Here is a 24400-nt window from a genome sequence, read left to right on the forward strand (position 1 = left end):
CAACACTAGCTAGTGCAATGTGATTGAACGGCCTCATCTTAGCCACTAATCTCTTTCTTAATTACATCAGAAACACAAGCTCATTGGTAAAGTTTAACACTGAGAAATATTAAGAAAATATTCATGCTCATATGTGTAATTCCTTAAGGTGTTAAGATTTGGGTTTTAATTATTTCCGTATTTTTTTCTAGTTTTATATCATGAAAGTATTAATAAAAATATAAGAATAAGCTATCTATTCAAATTTAAATATAAATCACCAAAACCTAAATAAAATAATATTCAATGTCCTGCTGCCATTTGGCTGCTCAAGAGTACGCATGGCTGGCACCCCACGCCCTACTGAAGAGGAGAGATGTTCCCTTGCAGTGCAGCACTTTGGTCTCTGTTGCTGCGCCTCTGTCAGCACCGGGTCATGGACAGCTCCAGTTGCTATCAACGCCTGTATTATTACATTAGGACAAATATCTGCAGTCAAATTGTGAGTTCAAAGGATATAAATCTCCTTTCAACTTCTACAAAGTTAGATGGACGGCCAGAGGGAGGGAGTGAAAGGAGAGGGGGAAGAAGAGGGAGAAAGAAATAGAGCGAGACAGAGTGAAAGGAGGGAGGTTAGGGATGGAGGGAGAGACTGATATCAGTTGCATTCTGAGAAGATTGTACCAGTTTGTCCCAGTGTTATTTGCTGTTTTGTGTAAGAGCAAACCTGCCCACTTGTGTATTGCTAGCATAGTACATACTCACCAGTTAAAAGATGGTGAGGAGGCTCGGAACCCATCTGAGCATTAAACCAACGCTGGGAAGAGCAGAGTCCCAGCAAGTATTTACAGGTCTTAGCTGAATTGGTGACAAAGGTGTACTTTTTCCCAGTGGTGCTGCTGGTGATAGTTAGCTTCTTTTTCTGAAGGAAACAAACACAGACTTAGAACCCTGACCATCTTTACCTGTCCCTGATGGTAAAGGTCCCCAACTCAATAGCAACACACTTCTGAAAATGCAGGGCAGGTAATGTCTAACCAAGGCTCGATTTCTTTCTTAGATAATGGCTAAACAAAACCCTTCTACTCATTCTTCTCCTTCAGTGGTGAGCCAAATGCTCATCATATAATTGCTATTAGCAAGAAGTGTGCGGGACAGAAAGAACACTGGGTCCTCACAAGTCCACTGTAAAATGGCAAGCAAGCATTCCCATTGTTTTTATTGTACAAGCTCCGAGCTTTTTGTTCTGATGGGATGGGGAGTCAGCAGAGAACAGGCAGGCAGCTGCACTGTAATAAGAAAGCAGTGAAACTGAGCTATATTCAGAACCAGCCACCACCAAGGCAGCAAGGAAACTAACACTGACCTGGATCCTTGTTGTGCCTCATTATAACACATTAGCATACTAAGAGCTCCCACAATGGAGAGACAGAACACAAAATATAGGAGTGTTTTGAGCAGCATGCAAAGTAGTACATGCGCACTGGAAGCCTCCTCCCCTGTTTGAAAAAAACCATAAAAACAGAAATGCTTCTCCACAAAATGCAACCTGCATTTTTGTTCCGGGCTCCTCTGTCTATGGGAGGTCTGCCCTTCTTTTCTGTAATAAACTTTCACTTGTTTTTATTTCTGTCATACCAAAGACAAAAGGCTCCACAAATGACACCCCATTACAATTATGCCAAGAACTTTGTAAGCATCTTGTCTTCAAGGCTGCAGAATGAGGAATTGTTATCTTTACTCTAAACATGATCTAGAAATCCTAGAATCTAGAAACAGAATGCACCTTGTGCTGGCTGTGGTAGCATGCTCCTTTAATCCCAGTACTCAGGAGGTAGAGGCAGGTGGATCTCCACTCTAACCAGGGCTGTATAATGAGACCCTGTCTCAATCAATTAACCAGTCGATCAAATAAAAATAAAATCTAATAACTATTCTCCAATAAATTTGAAAAGGGACACACACACACACACACACACACACACACACACACATCCACGCATACTCAGTCTGTATTTGTAGCACAGAAACTTACAAGTATAATGAGCAACTCTTTCCTTGTGCAAACTGCACACTTGACCTATCCTGCCTCAGCCATACTAAACAATATGTTAAACTGTATTTCTATTCTCTCTTGATAAATTATTGTAAAAAATAAAGGAAAGAATATGCCATCCAAAATCTGAAACAAGAAACCACGCAGGCAGGCTTTGCCAGGAAATTAATACAGTTTTTTTTTTTTTCCTGGCATTTGTGCCATTTAAAAAGTATATCCTCTGACTTTTTAAATCTGTATCTTTGGGGGTTTCTTTTCTTATCCTAAACAGCATTCCCTTTCATGAGATAGCTTCTATTTGCAACTTTGAATTCTTTTGCTTAAAGAGGACCATGTGTAGTCTTCTACAGTCTGTTCTGCTCTGTGCATTTATCACTGAAATTAGAGGTAACGCTGGAAAACACTACTATTATCAACACAATCAGCTCCTTGTTCTAGAAGGGAAGAGTTTTGATTAAATAATTAAGAATGCATAGATGCTAAGGTGCTCAGGGATTGTACTTTTTGAAAACGGCATTCGTATTCCCTTAATACTTCCCTTTAGGGTGAAAAGATGAAAGGGGTGTGTCCGAAGCATCCTGGCTCTGGCTGTTACTACCTGAACTAAGCTTCCTGAACTGATCTCTCAGTTCTTAAATTTCTCAGCGATCACTACTTCGGGCTTGTAGAAGGAGGAAGAGTCATTTTTCTCTGGAAGATGTTTAACTGGCCATGAGCATCTGGTAATATGATGTCACGTGATGACTTTATAACTTAATAGTCCATTCATGCCAAGGAGGAAATTGATCATCAGGGGATAGAAATCCTAATTAATTCTAATTAAATAGTTTCTTTGAGCTTATGAGCTTAATGACTTCCTGGATTTAATTTTTTAAAAAATTGTTTGGCCTGGTAATGAAAAACTAATACTTATAAAATGAAACTTATGCATGCATGCATGTATGCATATTTTAAACACAAACTTAAAGGGACTGTTGAACTCATGGCCTCAAAATTTTCTATGTTTTGAAATTACTACTTAGAGAATCTGCATTTAGACAAATATCAGTAAAATCTTTGTTTAGTTAAATATGCAATAAAGTGAACAAAAACAATATAATAGTGTTGAATTTGATTCAATCATTTAAATTCTTTAAATATCTTTTAATTAAATTAAAAATAATTAATGTTCTAAAAAGTCATGAATATAAACATTGTTTATATTCAATTTTGGTGAAAAATGTCAATATCATGACAATATATGCATGGGTCAGTTTAATCACCTCAAATTATGCTGATTATTACATATTTTATGAAGGTTTATTTTTCTAAACACACATAATTTATTAGGAAATTGTATTACACATCAGACACCAACATTGTTAACTTCAAAAGCCAAGATTAAAAACAAAACACACACACACACACACACACACACACACACACACATACACACACACACACACACACAAATCTGAAACAGTTTACCTACAAAATGATTACATCAGATAATAAAAAATAATGATCTAACTAGGAGGAAAATGTCAACAATAGGAGAAGGGTAAATAGAGGAAAGACTAAATGTGCCTGAGCAAAGAACTTTGTCTTCAAATGAGTCATTAGTGGATCATATACTGACCTGGATTACCCCTGTGACAAGCAGGGACAGTCAGCTACTAGGGTTCAGTACCAAGTTGATAGAAACTAAATTCAGGAACTAAACAGTGAAGTGGGAGGGGATAGGGGGTGCAAATATGACTTGAAATGAACAGCAAGTTCATTTCACTGTTCAGGGGGTTTGAATATTTTAAGTTTTCAGTGGCCATTCAAACACTGTCTGCCAGGGTCACTGCAGTTCACCTGAGACACACCAGGTGCTTGAATGCTGGGTGCAGAGGAGACACAAATCCTCAGGGTAGATGCTTCAAAACCTTGCAGACTCCAGACAACCTCAACTTCATTTTTTCCTTCAGATCCCACTTGACCTTGCTTGGTCAAGCACAGATGGGCTCCAGGGTTTAGGAATAGTGCATGGAGAAAAATGTAGCACCTGAGGCTACAGGTTGTTCATAGAAGCTGAAAGCAAGCAGGCAAGAGGTAGCATAGGAGAGAAAAATGAAGGCTTCCTGGGGATCTTCCAGCTCCCATCTGCTTAAGTATTTGGTCCTCCCAAATACATCCATACACCAGAACACAGGTTGTTTGTAAATACATCTAGAGAAATTCTTGTAGCCATGACCAATTAAAATGGCCACAGATCAAGAGAAAGGGAGGCATGGGTGGCTACCAACTGAGCTTCACTCACATGAGTTGAAATCATCCCAGTTTCTCTCCATGGCAACTGGGATGTCGCGATTCTGCGGCTGCCTTTCACTTCATAGACTATGATGCCTTTGGTGCAGACCCCCAAGGCCATTTCCCTTTCTGGTCTCTTCTTCACTGGGGAGACAGGGTAAATCAGGACTCCATATTCTGGGAGTTGCTGAACAACCTGGAGGGAGGAAAAGGCCCTGTGAGGTTACCAGTTCAAAACCATGACTCTCAACCCCTGTGTGAAAAAGGTCCATCATTGCTAAGCAAGGTGAAGAAACATTTAGATAGAAAATTCTTTCTTATTCTGGAATACAGCTACATCTCTTGTATGATAACTTATTTTTTCTTTTTTTAGCCTAAAGAATTATTCATTTGTAGAATAGCTAAAAGAACATTTGAGACACATTTCTATAAATATAGGACACTAGGACATAAAGATGGTAAGCAAGTGTTTCTTAGGATTCAGACTCTCTTGGGACACCTCAAAGGGGTCCCCTTTCCCCACTTGTGTCAATCATATGGTCCCATTTTTTCATGTTCCAGTTGCAAAAGATGAGGCTTATGCACAGAAAGGAGTCTTCAGGTCATCAGCGAGGTTGTGACAGAAAGCTGAGCCAGGCGTAACCTGCAGGGGAATGTCTGTCACCCCAGCATGCCTTTCCACTTGGAAATGCCTCTACATAGGATCTCCGCAGTCCCAGATCTCACCTCGGTTTATCAAGCTAAGAGAATGAATTTTGCCAGAGGTCAAGGATCAATACAAACTGGTGGCTGAATCAGGCCAATTGAATTCTCAAGAGCATTTCAAGCATGAACACAGCATGAGTGTTTTACTGTCTAAACAGTAGTCACATGGCCAGGAAGTCCTCATAGGAAGGTCGATGCACATAGACCTGCAGGAAGGGCTTTCTGCTGCAGACATCTGAAAGCCTCTCACCGGGGAGATCTGGTGCCATATCTGTGTCCCCAGCAGACTACTGTGTCCTAGTTACACCATCTCCCTCATCCCCAAGCATAGTCATTAAGAGAGACCAATTAAAGGTTTTGTAAATCTTTCTCAAAGTTCATTGCTGAGCGCTCCGCTGTTGATAAGCAATCACTGTAGACAAGTGACAGCCAGCAGGCGCCCTGGCTCTCTGTGAGACTGTGATTAAATGCTTGGATGCTGAGCCTCCTGCTCTCAGCTTGAAGAGACTGTCAGCATTGTTCCCATTGTCATCATCACCATCATCATCAACATCATCGTCACCATCATCGTCATCATCACCGTCACCCAATCAAACACTCAGCACTTGTATTAAAATATCCATGGCCAGGCTGAACATTGATTAAAGTATGACAAAGAGAGGCTGCTCGAGACAGCGTGGTGCAGTAGGTTAAGGAATCTGATGAATTTATGGCTTTAAAGTGCTCAAAGAGCCATGGTGGGAATAAAGTCGCTTTTTCTAAATTTGTCTTTTTTTTCCCCATAAACCTTTTTAAATGTTTAGCAATCAACTTTTTGTGGGTTTTAATTATTCAAGAGTTGTGATATTGAGTAGAAATCCCTGCTGCTCAGCCAGATCCTCCTTTTCTTGTCCTTTCATAGCAATCCTGAGGCAAAGACTAGCTCTTCAAAGGAGAAAATAGAGGCTCAGAAGGGTAGGTAATCAGTCAGATCTGCTGAACTCGGTCAGTTAAATGTTTGTGTCTCTACAGGCCAAAATTAAAAGGAAACTGCTCCCCCTACAAAATCCAATATTTTAATGCGCATTTATTTCTTCTTATGCTCTCGTGGTCTAAGGGAGTCACAGAGAAAGTAGCTGTTGGGGATGGAAAGATAGTTCGGACCTGAGTTCCAACCCCAGCACCTATGTAAAAAGCCAGATGTGGTGGCGGGTGTTTGTAATCCAGGCAGTAAAAGCTGAGGTAGGAGGCTCACTGGCCAGCTAATTAGCAAGCCCCAGGCTCAGGTAAGATTCAGAATTAATATAACACCGCACATACAAAGAAAACAGCTGCTGAAATTATAGAAATTTCATCCTGTATTGCTTTTACATATATAATTGTTTTCACATAGCATGTAACCAATAAGCATGGTACCTAATAAGGCTTAATCCTCCAGGTCATTACATCCGAGCTGACAAGTACTGTTTGGCCACTGTGATGGTTTATATGCTCGGCCCAGGGAGTGGCACTATTAGAAGGTGTGACCATGTTGGAGTAGGTGGGTGAGGGTCTTCTAGCTGCCTGGAAATTTGTCTTCCACTAGCAGCCTTCAGAGGAAGATGTAGAACTCTCAGCTCCTGCAGCATCATGCCTGCCTGGATGTTGCCATGTTCCCACCTTGATGATACTGGACTGAACCTCTGAACCTGTAAGCCACCCCCAAATAATGTTATTTATAAGACTTTCCTTGGTCATGGTGTCTGTTCACAGCAGTAAAACCCTAAGACAGCCACACAACCAAGTGTATCAGGACCAGGCTTAGGTCAAGGATACAAGAGTTTGGCAGTACAGAAACTCTCCATTGAACAGGTGAAGAATACAAAGGTTTGTTAGCATAAAGACGCTCCATTGAACAACTAAAGGTTATTTGGACCTATCAGTGATTGTCGTTCCTAGTGCAGTCTAGACCCATATCCACACAGATTCACCAGCTGTGGCTAAGGACACCCATCCTCCTGGTTGTTTCCAATATACTCAGGTTGCCCATGTTACACCAACTATTGTTTCCTGTCCCTCTTGGTGTAAATGCCCCTGAAATATCAAGCCCTGTTGAGACAAATACAAAACAAGGTACAGGGCTATGAGAGCAGTTTGTGGCAATACACTGGAGTGGATATGGCCATATTTATATGGTTTGATTTTAAAACATTAGCTTCAATTTCTTTTTAACACACACACACACACACACACACACACACATATAAGAACATTTTGCAATTAGTGTATATGATGTTCCAGCTGTTGGTTTAGAAGTTTAGAGAAAAATCAGAAATAAATTTTCCTCTATCTGAGAGACAAATCATTCAACTGATCCAAGTAATAAGTCTAAATTGCTTGGAGGCAGGAATGGGGATCTGAATAGAAGGGTCTGCTTGAGTCCAAGAATTCACTCTCAACAGCTAGAATTCAGAGCATCCCTAAAGACTGGGAACATAGATTAAATATGCATAATGTTTTCTAGGACATCCTCAATCTGTTAAAAGTAAAGCAGTGTATCTGTCGCCCGCCTTCCATGGCGCCTTTCCTCAGATCTGCCTCCTGTCTCCCATGGCGCCCTTCCTCAGTCCTTCCACCATGGTTTCCTATTCTCCCAGCAGCAGAGAGCAAAGTGAGACTGGCACCAAGCTGTCTTAACTGTCCCTTGCTGTCCTGAGGATCACAAATGGATTGTCCTTTTCTATGTCACAGCAATCTGTACGCTGTGGCTGTATAATTCCATTTCTGAGAGTGTGTTCCAGGAAAACATGTCATGTAGCCAAGACAGACCCTTCACATAATTATGATCCTGATTTGCTGTAGGGACAGGTTGAAGGAGCCCACCTCCCAGGCAGTGAAAGCCAAGACATACAGCGCCTGGAGATGTCTCCATTAGAATGCTTAGTAGAAAAACCACAGGGTTTAACCGATGTGATTCCAACAAGCAACTGGAATTGTTTGCACATCGCAATCCCAGTCCCTAGCTGAGTGGGGACTGTTCAAGCACTCAGGACACCTGGAAAACAGTGGGCTAGCCTTGAACAGGTTGTGCAGGGATTTACACACTCACACAGCTGTGGATCTGCCAGACTGAGGGTGGTATTTAGTAGTGCCCACACTGGGCTGCTGCCAAGTCTGCTTCCAGTGGGAGGAAATGAATTGGCAGAGAACAGCAGGCAGCCACCTGGGAATGATTTCCTCTTTTCTATGAAAAAGGAAGAGCCTAGAAGAGCTATAATTAAATATCTAGTGACTATCTGTGGCACAGTGGCTATGTGTTAGACTCAGCGGCTCTGGGGCACTGCTGGTATTGACATCCTGGTTAGAGGGACAAGAGATTCCTAGGAGGGGTACAAGATGCCTCCACAATATGTAGCATCCATGGTTGAACTGAGCACTGCCAACATCCCTGTGACCCCACACATGCAGTTCTGCCCCTAATAAATGAAACAGAAATGCAGCCTATGATAGATACAGAAAAATAATAATTTCAGTATTACATACTGGGACTATTTATAAGGCAAGGAATATAGTGCTGAGGGAGGGTATGGGTTGACTCAGAGTAAGTTTTCAATCATTTTGCAATGCAGGGTTATATGGACACATAGAAGTACTCAAGTCATGTGTGCCCACTTTAAATGCATATACCTATATACATAGATAATGCATATAGAAATGTGAATATACCAAGATGTAAGTGTATTCACTCTCTGAGGTATCGTGGCAGGGAAATGCTTTCTTCATACTTGGGAGAAGCCTGGTGAACTCACACTGTGATACTGATGCTTCATGTGGGTGCAAAGCCCATTCTCTTCAACACTCTGCATCGAGAACAGGCAGCCTACGACTTAGTCACTGCGTCAGGCCACCAAAGGGAACGGTAGGAGCCAGAATCTGTCTCAGCATGAATGAACATTGCATGCAAAGGACCAAAATCTGCCCAGCGCTGTTTGCAAAGCTAGGAAGGAAAAGATCTTCAGCCTTAGGCTCGTAAGATGGTAAGTATTTTTATAGCCACAAGTGAAGAGAGACTGGATCAGAGCCCAGCACACGAAGCTCAGCCCCGCACAGGCTGCAAGCAGCACTCACCCCACAGTGGTGACAATGGAGGTGAAGTATTTGATCTCAGCTCTGTTCTCTAGCTCTGTGGCTGTGCATCATCTGATGGCTTTGAGGTTTCTGCCCAAGAGAATGTTGTTGACAGAGAACATATATGAGGCTGGACTATAGAATTCTGGGAATGTTTCTGGTGGGACTTAGATGATGCCCCCATTAGGTGTTGTGTTCATCTTCCTAGGCAATCGGCCAAAAGGAAAAGGCAGAACCTTGCTTTTTCAGTGCTTCTCTCAAACACTTATCTTCTTAAAGGCAAAAGCAAGCAAACAGACACATGGAGAAAATATTTTGACCCAACTTAGGAGGCTTAGGTACAGAGAAATGTACACATCCTGCATATCTGTTTGAAAGACTGTTCCCTAAGTCTGAAGGTCTAGCCATATGAACCTTTTTTAGAAGACTCTCCCCATTCACGCGCACCCCATTCATATACCTGCAAAGAGGCAACTCCTGCCTCACCCCACTGCTCAATGGCATTGGTTCTAGTCTCTCTGAGCATCTATCACAGTGTACCCACCTCTAGATACACAGTTGTCATCTCGAGACCTGGGACCCACCAATGACAGGGAACACATGCCTTGTCTCTGTTCCCCACAGCACCTGGCCAACAGTGACGGGAGACAATGGAGGGAGAGAAGTGTTCACAGTCCTGGTGTTCACCAGTGTGTGAAATTGAACTACTGTTGCTTTAAGGTTAGGAGAGAGGGGAGAACAGAAGGGAGTGACACCCAATCCAACTGTGATGACAGTGGCACAGAAGGCTGCATGCAAGGAGTCTCCCAATATCTCCACCCAGCTCATAGCCTAGTTCTCAACCTCAACTGTCCTCTGTATCATTTGTGAGGTCTCCCTGTCCACAGGAAATGCCACAGATGGCTCTCTAAGGTCAAAGTTAGACCCTGTGACACCCAGCCACACCAATAGCTCCTCTATTGGTCATTTCTAATGCTACCTATTACCAAAACCTCTCCATGTTGCTCAGGGTGATAAAAAAACCCTTTCTTTTGTGGGTTAAACCTTTGACTATAACTCATTGCAAATGTGATCCCTTCTGTTCCCTAGAGATGGACGCAGAGAGAACCATTGCCTACATTTCCTGACACCAATACCTCTCTCAGGACCCCAGAGGCCTCACCTCTAAGAACTCCAGCTCAGCATCCTCTCCCTGTGGTGCAGAACTTAGCCGGTGCATTTCCGAGAGTTCTACTTGGACCCGGATTGCTGTCATCCGCTCAATAAGCCTTGCTGGGATGTAATCTTGGATTCGGAAGTATGCTTTGCCCTCCACCTGCTGGGAAGAACATGCAGAGGAAAGATTAGCCAGGAGGCCTTTCAGACCGTTCTGAATGGAAGGTAAATGTTTGTGAACACCTTTGAGGTGCCTCTGGGACATAGTGTGGGGTTCTATATTAGAAGTGGGGTCGAATAAAAGGAAATCTTGGCTATGACATAATCTCTATATAGAACTATGTCTGGGGAGATCAGGTCCCTCTTCCCCATCCCCAGCCCAGACCTCAACCTCGCCCAGATCTGAAGCTTAGGAAACTGAGGCTCCAGCCCCTCAGGAGAGACTAGATGATCCATGCTATTTAGTGCCTAGTACTGGGTTCCCTCAACCCAGACGTGGGGACAAACAGAAGTATGGTGCAGTTCATGAAGGGATCATCTCCAAGTCCACTGCAGCAATTGAGGGAGACAGGAGTGGGTAGTGGGGAGCTTACACTACTTCCATATTTTTGATTTGATCTATCCTGACCTGGAGAAAACACTTACCAGCCATTTACCCCCAAGCTTTGATTGTATCCTGAAGAAGGAAGCTAGGAGCTGGGAGAATCTGACCTCTATTCAGAGGGTGGCTTAATCAGTCTGATGGAGTTCAGAAAGGCATACCACCATGTCCACTGCACCCCACATTCATGCTGTGGCACAGGCCTATCTACATGTGGTTATAGACTGAGAATTTCGGAACTCTACAGGTAATTCAGTCTGAGTCAGGGTTGGTTCTGATCAAACACACACACACACACACAGAGAGAGAGAAAGAGAGAGAGAGAGAGAGAGAGAGAGAGAGAGAGAGAGAGAGAGAGAGAGAGAGAGAGAGAGCACAAAGAAAGAAAAGAAAAGGAACTTTTCAGTGATGTAGTGCATTTTTAAAAAAAAATCTTGTTAGATTGGCCAAAATTCAGAATAGTGACAACGCCAAGTGCTGTTGGGACAAAAGCAACAGGAATCACATTCATTGTGTGTGGGAGTTGAAAGTGGTGCAGCCACTTTGGAAGACAGTTGGTCAACTTCTCCCAGCACTAAACAGACTGAGGGCCTGGCAATCAATCCCAAAGACGTGAAAACCTACATCAACAGAAAAACCTTCCATGGAGCCAAGAACATTAGATGCCCAGCACCGGACATAACTAAATAACTACATGTGGCTGTTAATAGCAGCTTTATTCATTCATAATTGCCAGACCTTGGAAGCAAAAGCTATACAGGGAACAAATAAGAACACCACAGTCCATCTAGGTGATGGCATACTATTTAGCCCTGAAAAAGAAATGCACTAACAAGAAAAAGACATAAAGGTGCTTAAGTGCATGTTACTAAATGACAAACCATTTGAAAGTTTGCATACTGTCTCCAAATACAAGATCTCCTGCTACAGATACAGTAAAGAGATGAGTGTTGTCAGGGGGACAGACAGGCAGAGCACCAATAAGGGGAGCTGATGGTTTCTAGAGCAACGAGACTACCTTGTATGACATGAGAATGGTGATACACGCCATTATGTATTTGTCAAAACCCATACAGTACATGGCACCAGGAGTGAACCCCACATGAACAGACGACCATCTGTTGGCATTGGCTCATCAACTGTAGCAAATGGGCCTTGTGGTACAAGATTATATTGTTCACAAGGGGAAACCGTGTGATAAAGGGGTTGTTGGCACAGCAAATCTCCACACTGTGTCCCGCCATTCATTCGGCTTTGCTGTCAACCTAAGTGCTCCATTATAGCGTGGATCTTAAGTCTCCCAGAGGTCCATATGCTAAAGCAAATGGCTCTATTGGGAGACGCTCAGGAAGTGGGATCTAGTGGGAGGGAAGGAGATCCTTAAATTTTTACCTTGAGGTTGCTGCCAGGACCTGGCCCCTTCCCTTTTTTCTCTCATTTTGCTCCTGGCTACTGTGGGTTTGGCTCTGCTCTGCCCCTGGCATTTGCTGCCTCACTGAGGCCTAGCTAAAGCAAAGGACCCTGCAAACATGAAACAAAATCTGCGAAATAAAGCTTCCTTCCCTTAATGGGTTACCTCAGGTATTCTGGCAGAGCAACAGAAAGCTGACTAACATGTGTCCTGAAAAATTATGTTTATAAAACATTTAGGGAGGGGAAAGTCACACAGAATCTTTGTCCATGCAGTTCTTGCTAAGAACATATCTAAAACACCAACATGGACCCAGAAAGTTCTAAGCACAAGAATTTTTGTCTCCATGGCCTCTATAAAAGAGAGTATTCAGGTGTAATTGGTGTGGTAATAATCATAATTGTCACACGCCCAACATGGAACGGGATACATGGAAGAAGTCCCAGCCCCGTGGAGTCCTAACAGGCAAGCTCTCCAGCTCCGTGGCAATGCTCGGGAAGCCTACAAATCACGAGAGGACAGAGCACAGCTGGAGCACAGAATGTCTACAGCCCTATAAATCCCCCACGTGTGATCAGGCGGGAGGGCCCTGTGCCCATGCAATGCTGTTCTGCTGTGATGACAGCGTGATTAAGGAGATTTATTTTTATACTAAATTGCCTTTGTCTCCCTCCTTAAAATGCAAATGTAATCATGTTACTTCCCTGCTTAAAATTCTGCAGGGGCTTCCATCTTTCACAACAGCAGTTCTCAGTTCTCACCACCAGCAGAAATACTTCCCAAACAAAATATAAGCCCCCTTAGTGAGACAAAGCCACCCCAAGTGTGACAGGTGCCACCTAGCCAGCCCCTTCACCTCATGAAATGCCTCGCCCCCCTTCCCAGCAGCAACACAAAGAGGGGCTGCCCCTTTTGAAGCCTCCTTGCTGTAGTTAGAATGTTAAATGTCCCCTGAAGGCCATATGGTTTCAAAGTCCTTGGTACTATTAAAAAGGAAATGGAACCTTTAAAACTGTGGTCCTCGATTTTGGGTCTCTACTTCTCTGGGGTTGAATGACCCTTCCACAGGGGTCACATATCAGATGTTATGCATGTCAGATATTTACATTATGGTTCATAACAGTAGCAAAAGTACAGTTATGAAGTGGCAACAAGTATAATTTTATGTTTGGGTTCACTAAACACAAGAAGAACGGTATTAAAGGGTAGCAGCAATAGGAAGGTTGAGAACCACAGCTGTAAGAGGTTGCTATGGGAGAGGGGTCACTAAAGACTAATATCTCCCTGGAGACACTGAGAGCCCAGATGCCTCCCCTATCCTTCCTGCTTGCCTTGGGGTAAACAGCCTTCATCATTCACTTCTATCATTATTTCCTGTGTCACCACATCCCAAAGTGACCGTGGATTAAAAATTCTGAAATTATGAGCCAAGTACATCTTTTCTCCTTTAAGCTGATAGCCACAGGTATTTTATGACAGTGATGAAAATCTATCACACTTCCCTAATGCTGTGTGAAGTACTCACACACAGAAAAATCAGGCATGACTATGTATTCTAGATGACAGCCATGTGTCAGAACAGGTTGGTTAATTGTAATAAATTTGGCAGAATAGTTATATTGTTTGATGGGGAAGACTATACAATTCAGGCAGGAAATCTTTGCATCTACGACTTGATCTTACTATAAAGCTAAAACTGCTCTAAAATAAAGCTTATCGACATATAGTTACTGAAGATAGAGTTTTTCGTACAGTGAATTCTGGTTACAGCTTCCCCTCCCCCACCTCTCCCAGACCCTCCCCACTCCCCCACCTTCACAGATCCATACTCTTGCTTACATACTTACTTCAGCTGCTAAGGCAAGAAGCTATTATGGCCAACAAGAATGACTGTTTGAGAGGACACGCCATTCAGTAACACTGCCACTGACTGACACAAACTAAATTTAGACTTTAACATTAGTAGCCACATACACCACAGAGTGTCCATCTAGACTACGCAATGTCAACACTCAAATATTCATGTGAGTTAGATGTTTAGGTCAATGGCAGATAAAGTGATCTCTTAATAAAGATTGGCTATTACTATTAGTGATGGTGGCGATAGAAACTCAGGAAGAGTGTAAACTGCTGTGGTCTGGGTAATCCCCAAGAGTCTACTGTGGATAGTCTTCATCTGCAGTGAGATGCTATCGGAAAATGATAGAGCTTTCATGGAAAAACATAGAGTGGTCCTTAGGTCAATAGAGGCTTCTCTTCAGGAGGGGCCATGGGACCTCAGCCTCTCTCCCTCTGACTTCCTATTTTACATTATGAGTTTCCCTTCACTTGTACTTCTACTATGAGCTACTGGTACCCAGCATCCTCATCAGAAGCCAAACCAATGGGGTAGCCCAATCTTGGACTTCAAGCTTCTAAACCTTTGTGCTAAATAAACATTTCCTTTTTATAAGTTGCTTTGCGGGGGTATTTTATTATAGTAGCACAGCTGACTGATAGAAAGAGGGATGTGCTAGACTAGAACTACATTACAAAGTATGAACTTGATATGTTTATCTTTACATAACCCAGAACACAGGCTTAGAATTCAGTGAAAGCGTGTTTGATAAGTGAACAGGTACGTAGGTGGTGAATGGATATAGTTTACCCCAGTCTCAGTTGTAGATGCTAACAACTCTTCACAAAAACAAAGCCTCTGTATTCTTTACAGCCTCTGCTCCCCATAGTCACCTTTCTAGTGATTCCACCCGAGACCCCAGGTGCCACCCCTACCTCCTTGGGATAACTGCCGAACTCAGCCTGCAGGGCAAGGACCCCCAATTGCAACAGTGTGTCATCGGTACAATACAGCCTCTCTTCTAAAATGTCTTTCCGGAGCTGCAGGTAGAACTGATGCCTCGTCAGTCTGTGCCTAGGAAAGGAACACAGGGATAAAGACAGCCTGAGTGCTGAGAGCCAGGAATGTGCCCCACAGTCTGAGAAAAAATGGAAACAACCCAGCAGAACCCAGAGAACACAGCCAGAGATTAGTGTGGATTCACCCATCCAGAGCCTGCCTCCTCCTCCTGATGAGGGCTTCTCCACATCAGACACTGCACCCAACCCCCAGGAGGATGTAGGTCAAACTGGTATAAAACTGACACAGTTTGTATCTCTGATAAGCAACAGAAAACAGAGATGGTGAGCTCCTGTCAATGCCCTACCCTGGAACCCTCACCCTGAGCTGTGGAGTGTGCACAGCAGGGACTTACAGAAAAGAGAACTTTGATGTTAAGTACGCTGTGTTTGAAGTACAAAGAACATTTTCTCATTTCGATTAGGGTCGGCCTCTAAAAGGCTAGTTTTCCTCTTAATTCTATTACATCAGAATCCCACAAACAGAAATTGGCCTTTCTATGTTATATGTAGTCTATCATCCCCTGCCTCTGCCTATCCTCTACCTGCCTTGCCAGCCTGGACAGGCATAAACCCTTACGTGATGCCGGGAACAGGCTATGGCACTCACCGGAGCAGCTCATAGTGACTGACAAAGAATTTTATGCGCAGAAAGAGTGTTAAAGTGTCCATTGAACCTTTCAGGTGCTGTTCTCTCCAGCCTTCTGGGGCAACTTTGCACAATCTGGTGTCGGTATCCAGAAAAAAGAACTCTTCACCTGAGATGGAAATCATTTGGAGGAAGAATCAACAGGGGGTGGCCCACCCTCAGACTTGTCCCTTAAGATCTGCCCAGAGGGGCACTATCTGGTAACCGGAGCTTCTTATATGAGCCATAAGAGCCAAGAGAAGTAGGCAAAAAAAAAAAAAAAAAAAAAAAAAAAAAAAAAAAAAAAAAAAAACCAGACACAATTACAGCCAGCCCACCTAATACACAGTCTTTGACCCTGCAGATTCAACTAACTGCATATTGAAATATTTATTTTACATATACTAAATATGCACAGACCCTTTTGTCATTGTCCCATATACTATATAGTATGACACACCTTGAATTGAACATTCTGCATGCTCTAGAGGCACAGGGGAGTGAACTCAATGCATGTACACACCACCTCATTTTATTTATGAATTTCTGTGGATTTGGAGGGTCTGCTTGAGTCCTAGAATCCATTTCCTGTGGATGGTGAGCAGTGTCTGTATTCATGACGAAGAGCTTCCACTTAGCATCTGGTTCCCAAATATCATCTTACGACAAATAAATGAGGTATGATGTTGAAGTCCCTGCCACATGCCAGGTCTTTTTGCATCAACTAGACCACCGTGTACCACCCAGGAACAGACATATTACCTACTAGGTGTTTGCATACTCCTCCAACTCATCCAGGAAGCACAGGCGGCCAGAGTAATGGTTTTCAAAACTGAGTTTCTCTCTCCCTCTCCCTCCCCTCCCCTTTCGTGTGTGTGTGTGTGTGTGTGTGTGTGTGTCCTTCCCTCCCTTTATCATTCTTTCTCTCTGCTGTGTAAGGATTCAATGAGAAGGATTTCCTCTGGGAACCAGCAAGCAGATCTCTATGAAAAATGACGTCATCAGGCACTTTGATCTTACTTTCCAAGATCCCAACTTCAAGGGGAAAAGGTTTCTTTTTAAGCTGCTCAGGCATGGCACTTTGTTGTAACAGTCCAGAGACCGAGGCAGAGATAAGAACAATCTCATGTGCAAGCTTAGCTCTTCATATCCTGCAGAGTCAATCCTCTAGCCTGTCTAGATCAAAGGTTAGATCAGCCGGGCCACTGAATACTCCATCCTTCTGGATCACTGAATACTCTCTCTATCTTTCTGCTCCTTTAAAAGCTGCTCTAAAAACAAACTGGGAGACATAGGCCACTTCCAGGATTCCTTCAGGTCTACCCTCCAACCTCACCTCAGTTTATATAGGACAACGGCTTGTCTAGGGTAGGACTCCCACCACAGTTAGAATGTAGGGCTTTTTAATTATCCACCAGCTTTTTCTGCCTGGGTAGGTATGTGTGAACAGGTAAGTAGATGTCCAGGTACCTCTAATGGCCATCACCCCATCACCCCAGCCCCCCCACCTTTGCTGCAGAATCTGATTCCCCACACCATGCTCTCCTTCCTTTAAGTTGGATGTTCTCCAAGGGTAAACGAGATGATCCCAGCACAGTCTTTCTGGCAAACCCTCCCAAGAAGGTAACTATGAAGATCCATGATTTCCCCAGGAGGCCCCTCCTTAAGCAACTCCAGAAATCCAGGAATCATCCCCATAAGAAGGGTTTATAATCACTTCCTAGACTCTAGGGTAAAGGGTGTCTTCACCTAGATTTAGTATTTTGATCTTGTATGTGCATGTCTGTGTATATATTGAGTATTATGTGCATGTTTGTGCATATATCGGAGTGCATGGATGCATGTGCCTATGGATTCCAGAGGACAATCTTTAATGTCATTACCATCCAGCATTTTCATTGAGGTAGGGATTCTGTGTGATTTGGAACTTCCCAGGTAGGTTTGATTGGCAGGCCAGCAAGCCCCAGGGATCTGCCTACCTCTGCCTCCCTTGCACTTGGATTACAATGTCACACCATCTCAGATTTTTGGGTACATGAGCCCTGACAATCAAACTCAAGACCCACGCCCCTGTACCCATTACAAGGCAGGCACGTTACCTACCAACTGAGCCATTGTTCACACCCTGGTTTCCACTTACATTATACACTTCAAATCAATAAAACACAGTGTTTTCTGTGGGCTGCCCAGTCATTGTAGCTCTCACCTCTCAGCACCAACACTTCTTTCACAGAAGACAGAGCCCATTACAGAAAGCCACTACTGGTCAAATGCAGAGAATACCTACCTGATTGTGGAGCACCCAACTCCTGTTGTTATGACCACAACTTAACCCCTATACTCAAAGTACCAGGAACATAGTAAGAGAGAGTGAAAAGATTATAAAATCCAGAAGACCAGAAAGTCTGCTGCAAGATTATGTTTTTCAGATATGACAGAAAATCTATACCCATGAAATTTCAGCAGCATAGCTGCCTAAACAAGGGCTGAATAGCAACAATGCCAATTGGCATACCAGTGTGGATGGGGGCTGTCTCAGGAGGCTCTAACCCTAGATGAAAAGCTACAGGTAAGAATTAGTTTTCCCCAGAGATGAACTCTATAATTACTTATCCAATACCAAGTGTCATTCCTGAAAACACATACTCACAAGCATCACTAAACACTGAACAGACTCAACAGGTTGTATTTGTGTCTGTGTGAACATAACAATAATAATACATAAGAGGCTGTGAATTTGAGAGGTGGAGCATGGCTGGAGTGGGAAGGAAGAGAAGATGTTGTAACTATATTTTAATTAAAATGTTCTCAGAAATAAAGTTACAATTCAGAGCTTTGAATAGTTCCTGGTATACAGCAAGCACTTAAGAATACAATGCTTCCTAAAACCTCTTAACAGCACAAAATGCTGTCCTTTCTGTTTGAAAGTGGGGTTCTTGTGGAAGGGATCTGACGAGAAACCTGGAGAGACAAGGACACCGCCACCAGCCCTCCTATGCCACACTAAGAGCTCCCAAGCAAAAGGGTCCCTCATGAGAAGAAAGACTTGGAAAGAAACATGCAAACCATTCTCGCAGGGAAGATTAACTTGGGATCTTTGGGACCAACGTGCAAAATGCCAGCAGCATCCCAGGTAATTTAGAAATGTCTTTAATGTTTGTCTGTCTGTCTTCGGAGCACGATAACCAACAGTCCTCCAGTCCACGTCCTACCCCTGTGTTTTCATGACAGTGCTCACTTGATGCTTCTCAAACAGGTACCCAAAGCACCCCCTATACTAACCTGTGTCAAGGTGAGCAAAGTAAAACGTCCCAGGATCAAGTAGCTTTTCAAGAGGAAACCATGCACCTGGATTCCCAGAAGCTCGGGTCACTAGTGTGACCAGGAAACACCTACCTTTCACATAAGCCAAGCCAAAATGGGCAGTCTCCCTAAGGTTGGCGAAGGATGTGACAGCACTGAAGACAGCTCCTGCTGTGGACTCCACGTCACACTTCACTTCTAGACTCTGTCCGTTCAGCAAGACCACACAGAGGTCTCTGAGAGCCAAGTAGGATTTCCCCTTTTTAGTCTAAGAACAATGACAGCACCAATGTTCACAGTCAAGCTGAGGCTTTGAGTCTTTAGCTTGGGCAGTCACCAGGCTGTGCGCATTCCACACAATGCCTCATCTAACTGTCTAACTGCCTATGGGATGGGTGTAGTTTTGCTCCCGAGTAGCCGATGAAAACCTGAGGCTTAGAGACATGAGGGACTTCTCCAAGGTTGCACAGCTGGTTATGGCAGACCTGACCCAAGTCTGAGGAACCTCTGAGGTCAGCAATGTGGTATAAGACCGATCCACAGCTTTCCCCATCTTTTCTTCAGACTCATCCATGATGCATGAGCCCCTGACTGAGGCAGGAGAGGCGTTCCTAGTGTTCACCCACATTGCTCCGAGCTACAAAGGTGGGCATGGGAGTGACATAGGAACCTAAGAAAAGAAGGACACCATCCCGGCCTTCCCACAGGCCTGCCTCGAGAAGGCCTAAGAGCAGCATTGCCAGGCCTGGCCAGACAGGCATCTTGGCTCTAGGCGTATGGAAAATGGGGAGGTTATCATGCCAAATGGTCAACATCAGCTGAGAACCTCACGGCCCCAGGCTGGGCATGAGCCATGAGAGCATTACTAGGCCAAACTGGGCAGCACACCCAAATAATGCTCTCCATCTGTCAGGCCCTTTCCTACCATCCCCCAAATAATGCTCTCCATCTGTCAGGCCCTTTCCCACCATCCCCCGTGCCTTTCTCCTTCCCTTCTTATCACCTCAGAGCCACTTCCATGGCTAAAGGAACATTTTTCCTCATCTTTACTTATTATCCTCTACCCCCTCTGACACTTATGTGTGGAAAAAAAGAAAGTCACATGGAAAGGACTTTGAGTGCCAGCCTATGGAGGTGCCCCACAGCATCTGTGCTGAATGAGATGAAGGCTGAACTGGGAGTGAAGGTAAGAAGAACAGGAAGCCAAGGAGCTCCTCTGCTGAGGAAGAATAAAAGGCAGGAGTGGGGTGGCCATGTCCTGGCAGGGGTCTGGAGGGACAGGATAGATGCAGGAAAATGAAGTGATGAAAAGACCACTGTTCTTTGCACAGCTCGGAAAAGGCAGCATGAGCAGAGATGGAAGGAAGAGACGAAGCAGACAGACAGAGCTTCATGGAGGTGGCACAGAGAGACTACCAAGTCGTTCTCAGAATAGACCCCACCTAAATCACAGTGAGCCTTGAGTTTGTTTGGCTTGTGGATTCTGTCCCATCCCAACCAGTCTAACCAGTAGTTACCACAATGGATCCAGGCAGATGTAAGGTCACCGGGGCCTCTCCAGCAAAAAGGATGAACTCCGGTCTGGAGAACTGAGAAAAATTCAGAATAATCAAAGGTAAAAGAAGATGGTTCTAGGCTTGCAGCCCACATCTCTCTGTCTTCTACAGCCCTCTGCTTCCCAGTGAAACCCCTGCCCCATGGAAACAGACCGCAACAAGACAGAGGTGACTTGGGCAGAGACAGCCATTGACAATCTCCAAAGAGGCCTAAGAGTAAGGTGGAGGAGACTGACAGCATGCCGACTCTCCTGGATGTTTCATTAGAGGCTAACATTCACACAGAATTATGTAATCTTCATGTGCGTCTAAAGCCTAAAACAAGCTTGGGGTAGAGGCTCACATCTGTCATCTCACTACTTGGGATGTTGAGGGAGGAGCATCAGAAGTTTGATGAGCTCAACAGTAAGGCCCCGACTCAAAAAAGTACCTTCAAGAAAATCAAGAGCTGAGGAGGTATTCAGTTGGTAAAGTGCCAAAGCCAAGTACTACGTGAGTACTTGAGCTCAGTCCCCCAAAACTCATGCAAAAGCCAGGCACAGTGCCATACACCTATCAACCCAGCCCCGGGGATGTGGGGACAGAAGGCTCCCTGGGACAGAAGGTTCCCAAGGCTAACTGAATTTGATGAGTTCCAGGTTCAGGGAGAGACCTTGCCTCAAAAACCAAGGTGGTGAGCAATTGAATAAGACCCCTAAAACTGATCTCAGCAAGCTAACTAGCCCTCAGCAGACTTTTCCTGCCTTCCTCTGAAAAAAATCAACAAGAAGTATAGATAGACTGCAGGGACCAACCCATATCTGCATGTCCCATTAGCTTGGCCTTCAAGACTGGGCAAGCTGGGCTGGAGAGATGGCTCAGCAGTTAAGAGCACTGACTTTGCTTCCAGAAATCCTGAGTTCAATTCCCAGTAACCACATGGTGGCTCTCAACCACCTGTAACGGGGATTAGATGCCCTCTTCTGGTGTGTCTGAAGACAACTACAGTGTACTTAGATACATAAAGTAAATAAATAAGTTTTTAGGAAAAAGACTGGGCAAGTTGGTGAGGCTGATCTCTGGCCTCAACTCCCCTATATTTCCCCAATCCTAACACACACACACACACACACACAAACACACACACACACACAGACGCCAGCAGGAAAGAAGACTCACTTCTTCCTAGCCACCTTGCAGTTCCAGGCTTGTCTCTTCATTCTGTCTGCCCAACGGGTCTCTGACAAGTGCACTCTACCATGACAGCTCTATTCCAAGCCAAACTGTGCAGTGGTGTGCTCTACACACACATGGCCTCAACTGCAGAAGTGGACCTGAAAGCAACCTCACTGCTTAAGCAGTATCTACTGTACAGCCAGGGAGGCAGAGAGATGACTGACTGATACCTAGCTTCGAGTGGCAAGGTTCGAGTTTCTGTCGGTTTAGGTCTATGAACCCCATCCCAGGGTCCCTGGGTCCTGAGGCCCCTATATCTGCTCTCTGCATTACAGGTCCCAGGTAGGACCATTCTTGACCATGTCCTCCAGCTCCGGCCCCCTTTGCTCACCTTTCCCTTTCTTTGCAGGAAATTCCTTGGAGGAGGTGTTACTGGCTGCGAGCTTTCTGTCTCTACCAGGAGCATAGTCCCAGAGCCACACCGCAGACCTTCCTCACAGTCACAGGGACTCACACCTGTAAATGTGCTGGCCAGGGGTGAAGACGGGTGACACACTTGGTGATGCATCCGTTCTGCAGCAGACTCAGCTGCCACTTCAGGTTATTTCCCACATCGTGAGAGGTTACACAGCCTCTTCTGTTGGTGAAGCTGAGATCCTTGGAAGCTAAGGCTATACGGCCATAGAGTGGGGAGATACATCTGCTTACTCCCACCCCAGGATTCTGCCTCTGTGCCCCCTATGATCCCAAAGTTCCAGTAATTCCTAAGTAGATCATGGCTATGGCTTTGATTTGGAAATATTAGACATTTAAACTGTTTTGATGATAAACAGTCATGTACCACCTACTGGTGCTTTGGTCAACAGCAGACCAACCACAAATTCGACAGGGATCCTGTGATATAGGAGCTGGAAAACTCCTATCACCCAGAGGGGCTGAAGCCATCACAGTGTGCACAGTATATCATGTACTTATAGGGGTGCTGGGGTAACAAACTCACTCCCCAGGAGTGAAGCTTCCCCAGTTTTCAGTTGTTCCCTGAGGCAACCAGAGAGGCCAGGAGAACTGGCTGGACCCCACTGAAATCACCAAGCCGTAAACATGAGCTCTGAGTATCTGTGGCCTGTAGCCACTGTGCTTTGTGGTTGTTTGGTATGTAGCAGTCAGGATGTGCCTAGGGACCACCACTAAACCAACAAGGCTCACGGTTTATCTCTGAACCTGAATGGGATTCCCAGAAGACATGGGGTCCCTGACAATACAGTTGCTAGTAGGCCCCACACCCATTAGCTTCTTACTAATGTCTCTGAAGAACATCACTACTCGGTAAAGAAGTGGGATATGCAGACCCCCTCCCCAAATTTATGGTGCTCGGTAGTGGGAGACATACCTGTTAACAAAGCTGCTGCGACTGTGTGCTGCGGTACCCCAGCACCGCTCCAGGGAACTCTGTGTCTCTGTGCTTCTCTCTGAAACTAACCGAACAGCACAGTAGGCAGGGGTAATGCAAGAAAACAGTCCAGAGTGTGGATACCAGTACAACTGATCAGCTGTGTGCCCTTCCAGTGTGTGGATACCAGCACAACTGATCAGCTGTGTGCCCTTGGTGAAATGACTAGATGTCTCTGAGTCTGTGTTCTCAGACTGCAAAGAGGAATGAGAGCCAAGCGGTATGTGGGGGCCAGAAGAGTGTTTGAGGGGAGGGTAAACCTAAATGATGAAACGCAAAGTAGCTCCTTGATTTAAGAACAATGAACAATAACTTCAAATAAGAATAAAACTAGGCTTCGTGAGACACGCCTGTAGTTTCCGTACTCAGAGGCTGAGGCAGGAGGATCCGAGTCCAAGGCTAGCTTATGAGATTCTGTTTCAAAATAATAAATAAATAAATAGAGTGCGGTGATCAATACTGATCAGTTTGACAAGCTCTGGAATCAAACCTCTGAGCATGTCTTGAGAAACTTCTTAGATTGGTTTAATTGAGATGGGACTATCCGTCCTCACTAGGAGTCTCACCGTTCTAAGGGATGGGTTCTCAGGCTGAATGACAAGAAGCAAGTGGGGTGAATGCCAGCCTTTATTTCCCTCTGCTTCCTGACTGCAGATGCAGTGTGACCAGCAGCTGCCTGTCACTCCTGCCACATGACCTCCTACATTGTAGACCGTACCGTATGCTCAAACTGTGAGCAAAAGCAGAGCCCGCCCCCTTCAGGTGCTGTGCCTGCTAGCACTTCACAGCAACAGGAATAGTAACTCTCGTATACCTCAAGTTCAGAAAGCTGGAAAGCAGGGACGGGCATGTTTAAAGGGTATTGTTTAAAAAAAAAAAAAGCCGCTCTTTCAGCACACTGATCTTCTGGAGGCCCTGGGTTCAATTCCCAGCACCCACATGGTGATTCATAGCCATCTGTAACTCCAGTTCCAAAGGACCTGATGCCCTCTTCTGGCCTCCACAGGCAACAGGCATGCACACAGCGCACAGACACACGAGGACAGAACACTCGTACAGAAAATAAAGTCTTTCTCTTGCTTTTCTAACTTGTTCTCATCAATTTGGACAACTACAGTTCAAAGAGCTAACGTTTTATGTAATCAA

At 44.5% G+C, this 24400-nt stretch overlaps 1 protein-coding gene across 1 annotated transcript in view; it reads right to left on the reverse strand.

Annotated features, from left to right (window-relative positions):
* The window catches only part of LOC308428307 (FERM and PDZ domain-containing protein 2-like), a gene marked incomplete at both ends in the record, with an annotated part of 43515 nt that extends 19411 nt beyond the window's left edge, over window positions 1-24104 (reverse strand). The window contains 10 exons of the mRNA XM_080926731.1: window positions 745-901; window positions 4320-4505; window positions 10263-10418; window positions 15040-15178; window positions 15773-15920; window positions 19187-19361; window positions 20611-20682; window positions 22196-22398; window positions 23382-23448; window positions 23973-24104. Coding sequence (XP_080782857.1) covers window positions 745-901; window positions 4320-4505; window positions 10263-10418; window positions 15040-15178; window positions 15773-15920; window positions 19187-19361; window positions 20611-20682; window positions 22196-22398; window positions 23382-23448; window positions 23973-24104 — 1435 coding nt within the window. The remainder of the gene's footprint in view (window positions 1-744; window positions 902-4319; window positions 4506-10262; window positions 10419-15039; window positions 15179-15772; window positions 15921-19186; window positions 19362-20610; window positions 20683-22195; window positions 22399-23381; window positions 23449-23972) is intronic.
* Between the last annotated feature and the right edge of the window lie 296 nt (window positions 24105-24400).

This window comes from Micromys minutus, assembly GCF_963924665.1.
Source record: "Micromys minutus genome assembly, chromosome: 12".
NCBI lineage: Eukaryota > Metazoa > Chordata > Mammalia > Rodentia > Muridae > Micromys > Micromys minutus.